Source organism: Triturus cristatus, chromosome 12 (assembly GCF_964204655.1).
Source record: "Triturus cristatus chromosome 12, aTriCri1.1, whole genome shotgun sequence".
Classification (NCBI taxonomy): Eukaryota; Metazoa; Chordata; class Amphibia; order Caudata; family Salamandridae; genus Triturus; species Triturus cristatus.
The window spans coordinates 837,851,820-837,866,726 of NC_140595.1; the positions used below are offsets into that span (position 1 = coordinate 837,851,820).

The window sequence follows — 14,907 nt, forward strand, 5'->3', positions numbered from 1 at the left end:
TTCCAAAGTCTTTCCAAGAGGAAAAACAAATTGCAAACATCCGGGCCCAACACCAGATGGCGATCTATGCACAAGTGTGTAATCTGCAGCTCATATGCCTCGAACATTGAGGTTCCTATAAAACTACAGGGTGTGAAACACCAAGCATAACGCTCAGGGATCTGCACACAAGGGGTAGAAAAAAAATAAAACAAAAAATGGAGCAACTGCCAGTGCGAGGTCTGGTGGGAAATTAAAGCGGTTGTTTGCTTAAAGGAACAGCGTCTAATTCCAGCATTACATACCGGCAGCCTTGCTGACTGCACTCTCTGGTCTCTTCCATGCTTTTCCTTCACAGTTAGGCATCAATGCCGCAGTATTGTTTTAGTCTAAATATTAAGTCTAATTGTGTATGTGTGCGTGTATATATATATATTTTTTTTTTTCTTTTTTTTTAACCACACAATGCAGTACGTTTTAGCCTTAGTAAATTTTGCTTCAGATTTTTTTTTATCTGCAATTATTTGTACTGAAAAACTGTTCTGTAGTTTCACAGAAGGGGGACGAGGCCACTCAACCTCAAGTGCATCAGACTATTAATAAAGCTTCTATGATGCACAGCAGACTCCCAAAAGTCAGTATTGTGACCCAAGTGTGGTCATGTCTGCCGCTTCACTTGTTTTTTTTACCAGATCTGGCCCAGGCTCTATGTCACTTGAAACACTGGAGGACCCCCTGGGTGGCAAATGTACCTCTGGTCAATGCCAACTTTAGTTATGTTATAACATTTATAAATTGCACGCTTACCCTGGGTACCTTGGCGCTAACACAACTGGAGCTTCACAGGAGGAGCCATCATGACATTTCACTGTTAAAAAGCCAGGTTCTCAGGAGCCTTCTGAAGGCAAGTAAAGAGGGAGCAGCCCTAATGTACGAAGGCAGGAGATTCCAGTGCTCGACAGCTCCTGTAAAGAAGCTGCTTCCTCCCCATTTCAGTCTGTTCAATCTAGAGGATGTTTTGCTCTATGGATCTCAGGTTTCTGCAGGGCTCATGCCATGGAAGGGCTGCGTTCAGGTCATCGGGGTCAGTATCACGCAAGGCCTGATATGTCGGGCATTGCGTCTTAAATGTAATGCAGTTTCTGATGGTCAACCAGTGGAGCCCTTTGATTTCTTTCGAGACGGATTGAAATTTCGAGACCACCAGAAGTAATCTGGCTGCCGCGTTTTGCAGCGTCGTCAATTTCTTATGGTATTGACCTTTTAAATTCAGATACAGACCATTGCAGTAAGCAATTTTTGATAATACTAGTGACGTGATAACTGTTTTTATGGTGCCAAAAAGGAATAAATGGGAGGATTTTCTTGATTATCCTAAATGTGTTGAGTGAGATGCATCTTTTGTTTTGCACCTGCAAAACTAAAAACTAAATGTACAGCGTCAAGAATTTCCCCCCACATTAAACGTCAATCAACATTGTGAGAGAGTATCCTTCAGACAGCCGCCACCCTAAGAATTTCAAAGAGAACAACGGGATCATTCGGATTTCAAATCTCTGCCCATTTTGTTATTCACCCTACTGCTGATTTCAGATGTCACTGTGAAAACACTCCTGCCACAAGGCCACAACAGATGTCAATGCTTAGGTCGCCAGATCACTTCACATTAGCAGGACACAATGGGCCTGGTTTAGATCTCGACGGATGGGGTACTCCATCACAACGGTGACTGATATCCCATCCACCGAAACATAAATCCCGTAGGAAAGCATGGGATTTATATTTCAGTGGATGGGATATCTGCCACCGTTGTGACGGAGTGACCCCATCTGCGGAAATCTAAATCAGGCCCCGCAGCACTGAGAGATATAGCCAAGGAGGTTAGTCCTATTCTTACGGAAATCTTTAATACAGTGTTCACTTTGGGAATTTTCCCTGCTTTATGGAAGGATGCGTCGATCCTTCCATTGATAAAAAAATATATACTTAGACGCATCTAACCCAAGCAATTACCGTCCTATCACCAGGCTGCCTTTTCCAGTGAAGATAGTGGAGAAAATCATGAATAAACAATAGAAAAAGCAAAATATCTTGGGGTACTGATTGACAACAAACTATCATACTCTCAGCAAACTAATGCTACTGGTTCTGGTTCCGGGTCTCGGTTTCCACTACGGTCCGATCAACCTATTGCTGCATAGCTGGCATTTTGGCTACGACAGGGGGTCGCACAGCACGGATTGAGCGGGTCCAAGCGGGATTCAAGTTGATAACAGGATCGGGGAAAACCGCAGGATTGGCGCCGCGGAGGCAGAGACGAAGCAAGGGGAGCATGAACACTCGGGGGCTGAAGAACTTAAAAACAAAAACAGCTTTGACTCAAGTTGACATGGAAAAATCAGAAAAAGCAGATCTTAAAGGTAAACGGGACCCAGGGGCCATCAAGAAACATATGGGGAAACCTGGAGGAATTGGCACACTGAAAGAAGGTGCAGTGGGAGGCGCGGGTTTCTCACCCTCCATCTGTAAGCATTTCTCTGTAGTCAAGGGGCCCTCCATAACCACGGAATCAAACACACCAACTGAGGGCGATTTCAATGACCTGTGTGTGCCGAGTCAGGGGGGCCCAGAGCAGGGAGTTGCGCACCAGAGTGAAGCCCTGATTGTATTACAGACAGCCTTGTGCGACACTGGGACTGACGGCATAACGCCTCCAGGGTTGATCCCAGAGCCTCTCACCTGTGCTTTGGACGTCGTTGCCATTAGTGATGGAATAGGAAAAAAACACCAGGTCAGTAGAGATAAGGAGGCTAATAAGAGGGCTAACAGAGAACTTGTAGATAACCCTGGCCCCATAGCTCCCCAGACTCCAGATCCCGCCGGTGAAAACTTATTTTCTGTATCCGATGGGTCTATATCCGGCACAGAGATTGAAATCAGTTCAAGCGAAAGCAGCATGTCCAACGATAATGAATATGACCCCATGTCCACTACGAGAACTATTCAGCAGAAAAAGAAACCAGGGAGCAAAAGGCGCAAACAGCTTAAGTGGGACTACTCAGATGCACTCCGCCCGTTACCCCTTGGGGGAGCTTCCTATCTTCAGCATGAGGAGAGCCCGCAATTTACTGCTGAACATCTGTCCGAACCTTCTTTGGCCTCTATATTGAATGTTATAAAACAGTTCCAAGAAGAAGCTCGATCAGACAACCTCGCCGCCAAGGGGGCCGCCAAAAATCTCCAAGGTGGCATCAGGAAGCTAAACAAGATCTGTACAAACATCGGCGACCGGGTCTCAATGGTGGAAGCATGGACAGAGACCTTGGAGTCAGAAGTAGCCATTGTGAAAGACCAGGGAGCCTCTCATGCGGCTTGCCTAACAGATCTAATGCAAAAACAACCGTTGATGGACAGAATGCAGAACAATGTCAAACATTCACCCCAGTACAAAGATCTGGGCCTAAATACATTGTTTTTTTGCTCATCATGCCATTTCAGTTTGAACCCAGCCATATGCAAATCAGTCTTGACCCTGTGCCTCATGGGAACAGTCCAGCCCGAACTGCCAAGCCAGGTCCTCCCTGGACTGGAACCAAGCATCCTAGGACCGGTTTTGGGGTTTCACCCCTCTTCAGCCAGGATAGCTTGATTCCAGTGGCATGGAGAGCAAGGGACCCACGTCTGGGCATACCCTTCCCACTCGGGGTGACTAATGCAAAAACAACAATTGATAGACAGAATGCAGAACAATGTCATACATTCACCCCAGTACAGAGATCTGGGCCTAAATACATTGTTTTTTTGCTCATCATGCCATTTCAGTTTGAACCCAGCCATATGCAAATCAGTCTTGACCCTGTGCTTCATGGGAACAGTCCAGTCCGAACTGCCAAGCCAGGTCCTCCCTGGACTGGAACCAAGCATCCTAGGACCGGTTTTGGGGTTTCACCCCTCTTCAGCCAGGATAGCTTGATTCCAGTGGCATGGAGAGCAACAGATCTAATGACCAAAATGGAAGAGCAAGAAAACAGGCAACGGAGGAACAACCTACGGTTATTGGGGATTCCCGAAGGCGTTGAAGGGAATGACCCCAGAGGGTTCATCGTTCGACTTCTCCGAGATGCATTCCCCGCACAGACCAATTGGAACTGGGACCAAGAGGTTCAAAGGGCACATCACTTTCCCTTTAATATAAAGCAGAGGCTAGATGACAGTAGTTCTAACAGCGTGAAGCTTAGTTTTTTTTTGGGGGGGGGGGGGGGGGGGTTGGGGAACTTTCTTTTGAGGCAGTTGGTGTATGATCAGGCCAGACCGAACTCCCAAAAAGAAGCAGATGGAATATTTTGCCAAGCCTTATTTTTGTCACGCAACCGTAGTGCGCAGGTGGATACTACGCCAACTGATATCCCCTTTCCAACAGCAAGACGCCCAAGTGTACCTAATGAATCCGGCCAGACTGAAAGTCATATTTGATGGCTCTGCCCAGGTCTTCTTGTCAGAAATCAAGACTGGAGAGCATTTAAAAGATATCACAGGGAGAATAAGGCTGAACAAACCTGAGAATTCTAGTCTTGTATTTTTTTTCTTTTCCTATATTATTGAATATAAGCAGGTTAGACCCCTAGGAATAGGCCGACTTACATCTAGGATTCTAGCGGCCTGGTGATTGGAACTCGCACATGCTTACCATCATTCAGGGTTTCCCCGCTGTTCGTTTGTAAGAGGGGTAGGGAGGGAAGGAGGCACAAAAGGTTTGCAGTGGGGGAAAAGGGGATGTTCTCTTCTGAATTTATGGGTGGTTTTCCCTTTTGGAATGGGACACGGGAAATCTAGCACAAAAGATGTAAAAAACCTAATAAGTAAGGAGAAAGCCAGGAACATGCGAGTGGATGTACAGGGAGAAAGGAGGGGAGGAGGAGAGGAAAAGAAAAGAGAAAGGGAAAAAAATGGAATTGCTTATTTAATTCTAGAAGCATGATCTCTACAATCTGTAAGCTTATTGCCAAAAAAGCTTGGGCTATTATACAGGGTCAAATTATCCAGGCGAGAAAATGAGTATGCCAAACAAACTCAGAATTGTATCAGTGAACATCTGTGGCCTTAAGGACTCCATAAAAAGACAAAAAGTAGGACGGGGACAACGCTTACTGGGGGCCGACATTGTCTGCCTCCAGGAGACACATATTGAAGGAGCACAGAAATATATGTTGAATTCACTGGGGTACAAGGTTATTGGGGCAGCCTCACAAGGGGCTAGGGTCAAGGGAGTTGGGATTATAGCTGCAAAGAAACTACCCTTAAAAGTCAATAGAGTAAAATCTGATTTTCTTGGGAGATGGGCGATTGCAGGATGCGCTCTTCCCCCAAACTTTGCTTTTACTATACGCTCTATTTACGGAAGCAACTTAGATGACCCGGGGATAATTACTTGGGTAAATGAGGAATTAGTACATTGGCCACTTCCTATAATCCTTTGTGGTGATTTAAATCTAAACCTGTCATGCACCTGGAAATCCGATGAACTTTGGATATACAGAGGCAGGAAACCAAAGGTCTTCCAGGCTGTGCTCAACTTAATAAACACCCATGGATTGAAGGATGTATGGGCCAACCTAAAACCTGAACAAGATGGTTTTACCTTTTTCTCAGCTCCTCATCTTTCTCTGGCAAGACTTGATTAATTTTTGGTTTCTCCTTCTCTGGCCCAAGTCTGCTGCATTGATACCGCACCCCGATTCTGGTCAGATCACAACCCACTTATTTTAAACCTAGAGGGACGGTGGTATAGAGGACCCACCTCGAATTGGTGTTTTGAAAAAGCGCTCTTATATGACAGCAACTACCGGGAGCACATGCAGGGTTGGATTCAAGAGTTCTTAAAGATAACCATCGGGTCAGCCTCGACAATGGTTGAGTTGGATATATTAAAGGCAGGAATAAGGGGGGGAAGACGCTTCAATTCTCCATTAGAAGGAGCAAAAGAGAGAAAGCACAGGTTATCTGTTTGCAAGACAAAATGACAAAAGCAGAAAAGAAAATAATACAGGCCGTTCAGTCAGGAGTAGAAATTGAAGCTGCACAAATGGCGGTAGCCACTGTTAAAGCCGAGATCGGGACTATATTCGCAGAGAGAGTAGCGGCAAAATGGGCCTTGGCTCGAGAAAAATTATATGGTGATAGGGTGCTCTTTGGAGGACTGATGTATGGCGCAGCTTACTTCACGCCTGTCAGTAAAGCCAAATGCAACCACAAATAGCTACGTACTTGGGAAGATACTGGTGCACTTTCTTATCTTTATGGGGCCATGTGTTTAAACACACGGCCCCATAAAGACAAGAGATCGAGGCTTGTAAATAATGTCCTGCCCGCCCGACTCCTGAATCAGAGACCGCCCAACTGCTGCGGAAGAGCAAGGACCTTCCTACGGCTGCACCGGGAAGCCTGACACAGGTGTTGATGCAATCTATGGACCAGCCGCTCGAGGTCCAGCACTGTTGTAGGCAGTTACGCTGAAAGGTGCCAGAAGATGATGCCTCTTGGCCTCTGGTGTTATAAGATGGGAGAGTATCGGGGAGTGCGCCACACGGCACGCCGAGAGGGCGACCTGTAAGCTAAGCTCCAGGAGCATACTACTTGCCATTACTCAGGCGAGTCTCCCGATTATTAAAGCAAACAAGCATTGACATAGCCAATAGGTCTCGCCTTTGGGACCTTGTAAGTGTTTAGCCACGCAACAGTTGATGTTCTTGCACCAAGGATATTGTACTGCATAACTAAATACTTATAAGGTTCCAAAGGCGAGGCCTATTGGCTATGCCAATGCTTGTTCTTCTTCTTTTTAATTTCTTGTTCTTGTGCACTTGGATTCGTCATGTTAAGATTTGTTTAATAAGATATGTTTTTTCTTAATGCAGGATTTAATGCCAATGTATGGTTAAATTGCCTTTTTTTCCTCTTTTACGCTAGAACCTCCACTGCTTGTGATATTCACCGGTTGCATCGAGGGGTTTGGGGAGGGGGGGCGTCGTAATGAATTACTTTGATTTTGCATTCTAACGTACTGCATAAATAACATTTTTAAAAAGGGATAGAAGGAACCCACTATGGCCTGCAGTGACTTACCAATATGGTGCACATGACGATGATCACAATTCCCACAACGCCGATGAAAGGAATCAGGTAGTACCCCAGGGGGAAGTTGTACTCCGGAACCAGGACAACATGAGCGCTGTGAAGAGTGAGGAAAACTTAGAATGTCTGCAGCAGGGTATCAAACAGGCAAAGGCAATATTCAGGAAAGCCATTAGCAATGGAGACGACAAACACAAAGAAAACATTTTTTAAATGCTTGAGGGATACAAAGATGACTACGAAAATCCCAGGCAGTAAATGCCAGAAAATAGTGGTTTAAACAGAACAAGACATTTACCAGATGACGCAACATGAGGTCATAAACTCGAGATGCCATTTGTGATGTCAAGAAACAGTGATAAAGCTAAACTTCCTATTTACATCTGTGGTACATGTTTAGCACTTACACAAAAGGGTTTAACTTAGTCTTGTTAAGTGAGATAGATGAACTGTCCAGGTACAGAATAGGTGTGTTTAGATTTCCTCCCAGCGATATGGATGAAGCGCGCAGAATAAGGAGGACGGGCAGCACATCCCAGATATTTGGGTCTATCACAGGAACGAGGATTGCGGTCATTGTTCATTGTACTACTGCCAAGGACTGTCCCCAAGGAAGGAATCAGCGAATCAGTCCAGACAGCCAGCGTTCAACTCCTCAGCTACAGTTCATGATCGGTTATATTGATCTTATAAATTGTTACTAATCTGTTTTGACATTAACAGAATTCCTAGGAGCGCAGCTCAGGTTATCAGACGAAAAACCTCAGAAGACTTCTCTATGGTCATCCAATTAGAGAATACTTTTTGTAACCAAAGTGGATTTCATTTTTTCACAAAATCTATTTACTTGCTTTAGCATTGTTGATATATTTTACTGACTTTTTCTTCCCGTGCCAGTGAGCTATTGCTTGCATAGGAAGGTAAATGCATTGTTTTGGTAGTCAATTGTGTGTTACTGTCCAAGGACCCCATCCACACAGTAACACTGCTCTATAAAAACAAATGATTAAAAGGTGTGAGGTCAGAGGGTGGTGTTTCAAAAATTGCATGCACACACACAAGGCCGGGAACTATAGATGTGCCACAACATTTGCTCCTCGGCCAACAGGAGCACCTTCGGTGCGGCTGATGGGACACACATCTCTCAAAATCATCCCTAGTCCTGAATCCTAACAGTCATAATACCACCTTCTGCTTGGGGAGGAGACCTGTTCTCCAAAGCTTTGGAAATGTAACAACTGCGATACTGTTATTTAAGAAACCTTCACTATCGCTAAAGAACCAGGTCTTCGCGGACCTCAAAAGCTAAGCCGAAAATACTGAGCTGTCGGATTCATTCCAGACGGATTTGCTTCTGGGACGCAGCGACACAATATATATCTCTCCAGTGACAGAAGACCTTAGAAGACTGGTTGAAGGCAGTGGTGTCAGGTGCTAACGCCATTTCATCTTTTCTTGTCAGCACCACCAACCACTATTTTCCTCTACAGGCTAAAAGAGCTGGTCTCCACGGCATTGTACTTAAATGGTTAAAATCATTTGTGAGTGGCGGAAGCCACTCTGTCTCTTTCCCACCATTCTGCTCAGAATCTAAGACGATCACTTTGGTGTCCTTCAGGGATCACTACGGTCATCTTTGTTATTTACGCCTGCATGCTGCCCCTGGCCAGCCTGCTCCGTGAGTCCAGAGTCCAGGTTTACATGAATGCTGAAGGCAAACAGCTGATCTTTGGCCTGTCTCAAGCGGTCATGACCATGGATGGGACAGGTGCACAATCAACTTTGGAGGATTGTCAGCGAGTTATATGCTGGTGGATGCCAGCTAATTTCTTGGAATATAACCTGGCTGTGACCGAGTTCCAGTAGGAATGCCGTTTATACTTGGAACCCAGCACTTTGGCCAATCGTGATGGCTCTCCACCGGAGACATCAACGCATGCACTCCATTTTGGCATTTATTCGATATAGATTTATAGCGGTGTACCAAAATGGCTAAGGTTTCCATCAGCTCTTTCCTGCAAATATAAGCCTAAACCGAGGATACTACTCTTTAGCCATTCCACCCATTGAATGTCTTAGTACAGTCCAGACTGGATTATGGCAACTCTTTCCACCTGGGTGGTCAAGTGAAGCTTCTCAATAGGTGACAATTTGTGCAAAGTGCTGCAGGGTGGCTACTTACTGGAGTTCCAAGACATGACCATGTAAGTCCTATTTCTAAATCACTTCCATGGCTTCTAGTGCATAGCAGAGTGCTTACTAAACCCACTGTCATCACAGGTCAATATATCAATCTTCTCCCAGTTTCATGGCAGCCAAATTAAGGTGGCACAGATCACAACACCAATTGAGTTCTGCCCAGAGGTCCCTAAAGCAGGACAGATTTTTTTTTGGTTTTCTTTGAAGTTTTATATAGCACAAACTCAGCCCAAAAGTATCAGGTATCAGAGCACTTTACATGAGCACCAGTTGCGTTACAGATTGACACATTCATTTTTTTTTGTTAGGCATGGGGAGATTAAGTGATTTGCCCAGAATCACTGGATGTTGAGCGCCCCTGCCGAGACTCGAACCCAGTTCCCCAGCTTTGAGGTCGACCGCTCTAGCCGTTAGGCCACGACCGCTCTAGCCGCTAGGCCACATCCCCTCCCCTGACAGTTGCCTTTGAATGCAGAGGTTTTTCTGCTGCAGCTGTCAACTTGTGGAATGCACTTCCCCTGCCCTTGTACATACAATCGTATCTGTGAAAGTTTCTAAAGAGTCTGAAAACCTGGCTCTTCGACCAGTAAACAGTGTCTTTTCTTGTTCTCATTCCTCCCATCTCTGTTATTTGTCAGTATCCCTGGACTCCCATTTGTTTGTTTTAGCTCTCGGTCTTGTTTTAGTTGTTGTGTTATTCCACAACACCAAGAAGCATTCACATAAGCCGAGACATACAAACAACATTAACATAAAACATAACCTCTTTGGGCCTGTGCGAGGCTTCCCAGGATTTAGGCGACCATTGCATGTATACATTTGCAGGGAACTTAGCCCGTGGAGAGCACGGGGTGCAGAAGGGTAGAAATGTGCGCCAGTGCTGGGAGGCCAAGGCTGAGGGACCTTGCACTCCCATTGTCACCTGTGGGGATGTAGAGGCCAAGGAGATGATTTCTTGAACAAGGCTAGAAGTGTAGCTTCATATTGCAGTAAACAATGTAAAATGGCACAGGCAAGTGAGGACCAACAGTGGAGGGAGGAGAGGCAAATAGATCAAAGTCAGTCATAAGGAGACACATTTATTGCTCAAGTGAGGGTGGAGTGCGTCAGTGCTGACTTGCATAGTTTGTTGAGGGAGATGCCTGTTTACACCTTCCCTTCTCAGAATTAGAAGACTGTCCGAGTCTGTCACAGACACATGCCAGCATTGTATTTTAAAATCAAGACACCAAGTAATGTGGGCAAGCGGTAGATTCCCTTACCCTTTGAGGTAGCTGAAGATATTCCGCAGGTACTCGGATGTCATCTCTCCAACGAAGACAGAAGGAATAACTATCTGCTTCTTTATTTCATCTGTAGGGAGAAACAAAGGGTTTGTAGCATAGAAGTTTAAAGAAAGGCATTATGATATGACTGGTCTCCGTGTAGACCAGTGCTGCTTTCGCAGAACCTTTTGGGGAAGATCTGAAAGTACTAAACATCAGAAAATACAGACGTGAAAACAATGAGGAAGCAGAGGAGGAAGAACAAGCCACCCAAGAGCACTTGTCTTTGTATCTAATAGGGACTGCAGCCCTCCCCAAACCAGGTCATGCGAAGAAGTTGGAACAGGGGCCCTTGTATGAATATAAACACACACACACCTGTGTATGATATCTAAATTGTCCTATTTTCAAACACATTTAATTCAAATTGCAGCAGATTCAGGATCTAGTTGAATCAGTTTAAGTCAGGAACTCAAACAAAATGAAGTTACTAAGCTACTATACCCACTAAAAAATAGTAGCTGAATAAAAGAGTAAGTGTTGTGACAATACAGACCGGAGTCTGAGGACAAATGCTCGGTGCTACATAAAGGGCTTAAGGTGGGATTTTGCCTCCTTCACAGTTCATGAGGAAATAACATCAATATTGCAGACTAAGAAGAGACGTTTATGAATCTTCTCGCCATGGGTGAGGTGTTTGGTGGGCATCAATAGGTTTAACAAATACAAACAGGCTGGTTCACCTCAAAAAATAGTTTTACCGACCACATCAGAGGTACGCTCTACTGCTCTATCTGACCTGCTTTCCAACGCAAATTCCTGAAGTACATCTGGACCCAAGTCAGAATTCTTCAATGTGGGACATGGCTACAGTGGCACACAAGGGGTTGATAATCATTGCACAACTGTGAAGAATTTGCTGAATATTTAATGTCTCACATGCAATGTTCAGAATTCACTTTTTTTTAAATAAAAATCACATAATGCGAAACCATCGCTTTCCATCGGAAAGTTCCAACCTCCTAGTGGTCTACAAGTTCAAGTGCAAAAGCAGATGAGACAGGTGCCTCTGACCTGGCATGTGCCATAACCATGAATCCCGTCTACTGCACCAGCACAGCAAGTGTTATAGATGCCAGTGCTGGCAAGCGTTATAGATGCCAGTCCTGGTATGTGCCATAGCCAAGAATCCCATCCACTGTGCCAGCACAGCAAGAGTTTTAGATGCCAGGCCTGGCATGTGCCATAGCCAAGAATCCCATCCACTGTGCCAGCACAGCAAGTGTTTTAGATGCCAGGCCTGGCATGTGCCATAGCCAAGAATCCCATCCACTGTGCCAGCACAGCAAGTGTTATAGATGCCATGCCTTTCCCTAAAACCCCTCCTACCCCTGTCTGAATGGGATTAAACTTTACATTTGCAACTTTTGAAGGTATATTTCTACAGTTTTGGAATGCAAAATGAATGGCTCCCCAGAAGATTTGTACATTATTTAAAACACTGTAAATCTGGAATAAAAGATCAATATTTGATTTTCTTAATACCGTTTTCCATCAAAGTGTTGCTTATTCAGCAGCCAATGTTCACGCAACATTTTTTTCCATATTAAGCACAGAATTGGTTGGAAAATGGAATATGCTACTTACCAGTATGCATCTGTTCTTGGCATGTAGAGCTGCAGAGTCACACACTGAGGATAAGATCGCCATCTGGTGTTGGGCTCGGATGATTGCAGGTTGTTGTTGTCTTCGGAGAAGTCTTTGGTCACGAGGTTGGTGACTCCTCCCCTGGACAACAGTGCGCATGGGCATCCACTCCATCGGCAGATTGTTTTTCGCCATGATGGGAAAAGATGGAGTATATAGAAAAGAAAGAAAGGATGTCCATGTGTAATGTCTAAGTAAGACGGATGCTGGAACAGATACAGGTCCCGGGGAGGCGGGCGGGCGTGTGTGACTCTGCAGCTCTACATGCCAAGAACAGATGCATACTGGTAAGTAGCATATTCCGTTCGAGGCATATGAGCTGCAGATCACACACTGAGGATAGATTATATAGCAGTGCTCCCCTTAGCGGTGGTCGCCTGTATCCGTTGCAGCAGTTTGAAATAAAGTTTTTAGGACAGCCTGGCCCACGGAGGCCTGTTGTTTGGCCTGCACGTCAACACAATAGTGTTTAGTGAAGGTATGCGTGGTAGACCATGTGGCTGCCTTGCAAATGTCTTCTAAGGGAATATTGCCTAAGAAGGCCATAGAAGCCCCTATTTTACGCGTGGAGTGCGCCCTAGGGGGAACTGTGAGTGTACGTTTAGCCTTGAGGTAGCATATTTGGATGCATTTAACTATCCACCTGGCTATTCCTGATTTGGAGATCGGGTTGCCTTTGTGTGGTGGCGCGAAAGCAACAAAGAGTTGTTTTGTCTTTCGAAAAGGTTTTGTTCTGTCGATGTAATAAAGCAATGCTCTTAACATCTAAGGTATGTAGGGCCCTTTCAGCTACCGAGTCTGGATTTGGGAAAAAGACTGGTAGTTCTACTGATTGGTTAAGGTGGAAAGGGGAAATCACTTTTGGAAGAAATTTAGGGTTTGTCCTAAGAACCACTTTGTTACGGTGTAGTTGTAAGAAAGGTTCTTCAAGTGTAAGGGCTTGTATTTCACTTACTCTGCGCAGGGAAGTGATTGCGATAAGGAAGGCTACCTTCCATGTTAGGAATTGCAATTCACATTTGTGCATAGGTTCAAATGGGGGGCCCATGAGTCTTGTTAGAACCACATTGAGATTCCACACTGGGGCAGGTGGCAATCTTGGGGGAAGAATCCTTTTGAGACCTTCCATAAACGCTTTGATGGCTGGTACCTTAAAAAGGGACAGGTGTTGCCTATTTTGCAAGTAGGCTGCCAAGGCTGCTAGGTGTAATCGTATAGAGGAATACGCTAGATTGCATCTTTGCAAGTGTAGTAGATAGCAAATGATGTTTTGGATGGAAGCATCCAATGGATGTATGTCATTATTAGCGCAGTAGATGGCAAATCGTTTCCATTTAGCGGCATAACACGCTCTAGTAGTAGGGCGTCTGGCTTCTTTTATGATATTCATACAGTCTGGAGGGAGATTGAGGTAACCGAACTCTAAGACCTCAGGAGCCAGATCGCTAGGTTCAGTGTTTGAGGATCTGGGTGTCTGATTTCTCCATGGTTCTGGGTTAACAGATCCGGGGAGAGGCGTAGCTTTTGATGTGGAACTAAAGATAGTTCCAGAAGTGTGGTGAACCACGGTTGACGTGCCCAAGTGGGAGCCACTAGTATTAGTGTTAGTGACTGTTGTTTCAGTTTGCGTACCACAAATGGAACTAGTGGGAGAGGCGGAAAGGCGTACGCAAATCTGCCTGACCAGTTCATCCATAGGGCATTGCCCTTCGACTGTGGGTGTGGAAACCTGGCGGCGAAGGTTGGGCATTTTGTGTTTTCGGGAGTGGCGAACAGGTCTATGTCTGGTTGTCCCCACTTTTGGAAGAAGGGGAGTAGAACCTTGGGGTGTAGTTCCCATTCGTGGATCTGTTGTGTGTGGCGACTTAGGAGGTCGGCCACTTGGTTGTGGATCCCTGGGAGATGTTCTGCTAACAGGTAGATGTTTTGGGGAATTGCCCATCTCCAGATTTGCTGTGCCAGTTGGGACAGTTGGAGAGAGTGTGTCCCTCCCTGTTTCTGTATATAATACATTGTCGTCATGTTGTCTGTGCGTATGAGGACAGTTTTGTTCTTTAGGTGAATTTGAAAGGATTTTAGTGCTAGGAACACTGCTAAGAGTTCCAGGTGGTTGATGTGGAGCAGTTTTTGTTGACTGGTCCATCTGCCCTGAGTGGTATGGTGAAGGAGGTGGGCTCCCCACCCCGTGAGAGATGCGTCTGTAGTTAGCACAACTTGTGGAAGAGGCTCTAAGAACGGTCTCCCTTTGGACAGGTTGATGGTGTTCCACCATTTCAGTGATCGAAGTGAGCGACTGTCCACCAACACCAGATCGGTAAGTTGTCCGTGAGCTTGGTTCCACTGTTGTGCTAAGCATTCTTGTAAGGGACGCATTTGAAGTCGTGCGTGTGGGACTATGGAGATGCACGACGCCATCATGCCTAGGAGCTGCATGAACACTCTTGCTGGAAGAGATGGATGAGTTTGAAATTGAGAGATGAGATTTTGTATACTGGCTATCCTGGCTGTGCTGGGATAGGCAATGGCTTTGGATGTATCTATGGTTGCTCCTAGATACTGATGTAAGTGGGAAGGTTGTAGGTGGGATTTGGGGTAGTTGATAGTGAATCCCAAATCGTGGAGAGTT

At 45.4% G+C, this 14,907-nt stretch overlaps 1 protein-coding gene across 1 annotated transcript in view; it reads right to left on the minus strand.

The window, feature by feature from the left end:
• Window positions 1-14,907, minus strand: part of RNF167 (ring finger protein 167) — a 490,868-nt gene that overhangs the window by 341,896 nt on the left and 134,065 nt on the right. Inside the window, exons 6-7 of the mRNA XM_085636818.1 lie at window positions 10,572-10,662; window positions 7,102-7,207 (exon numbers count right to left, since the gene is read on the minus strand). Of these exons, the coding sequence (XP_085492944.1) occupies window positions 7,102-7,207; window positions 10,572-10,662 (197 nt within the window). The remainder of the gene's footprint in view (window positions 1-7,101; window positions 7,208-10,571; window positions 10,663-14,907) is intronic.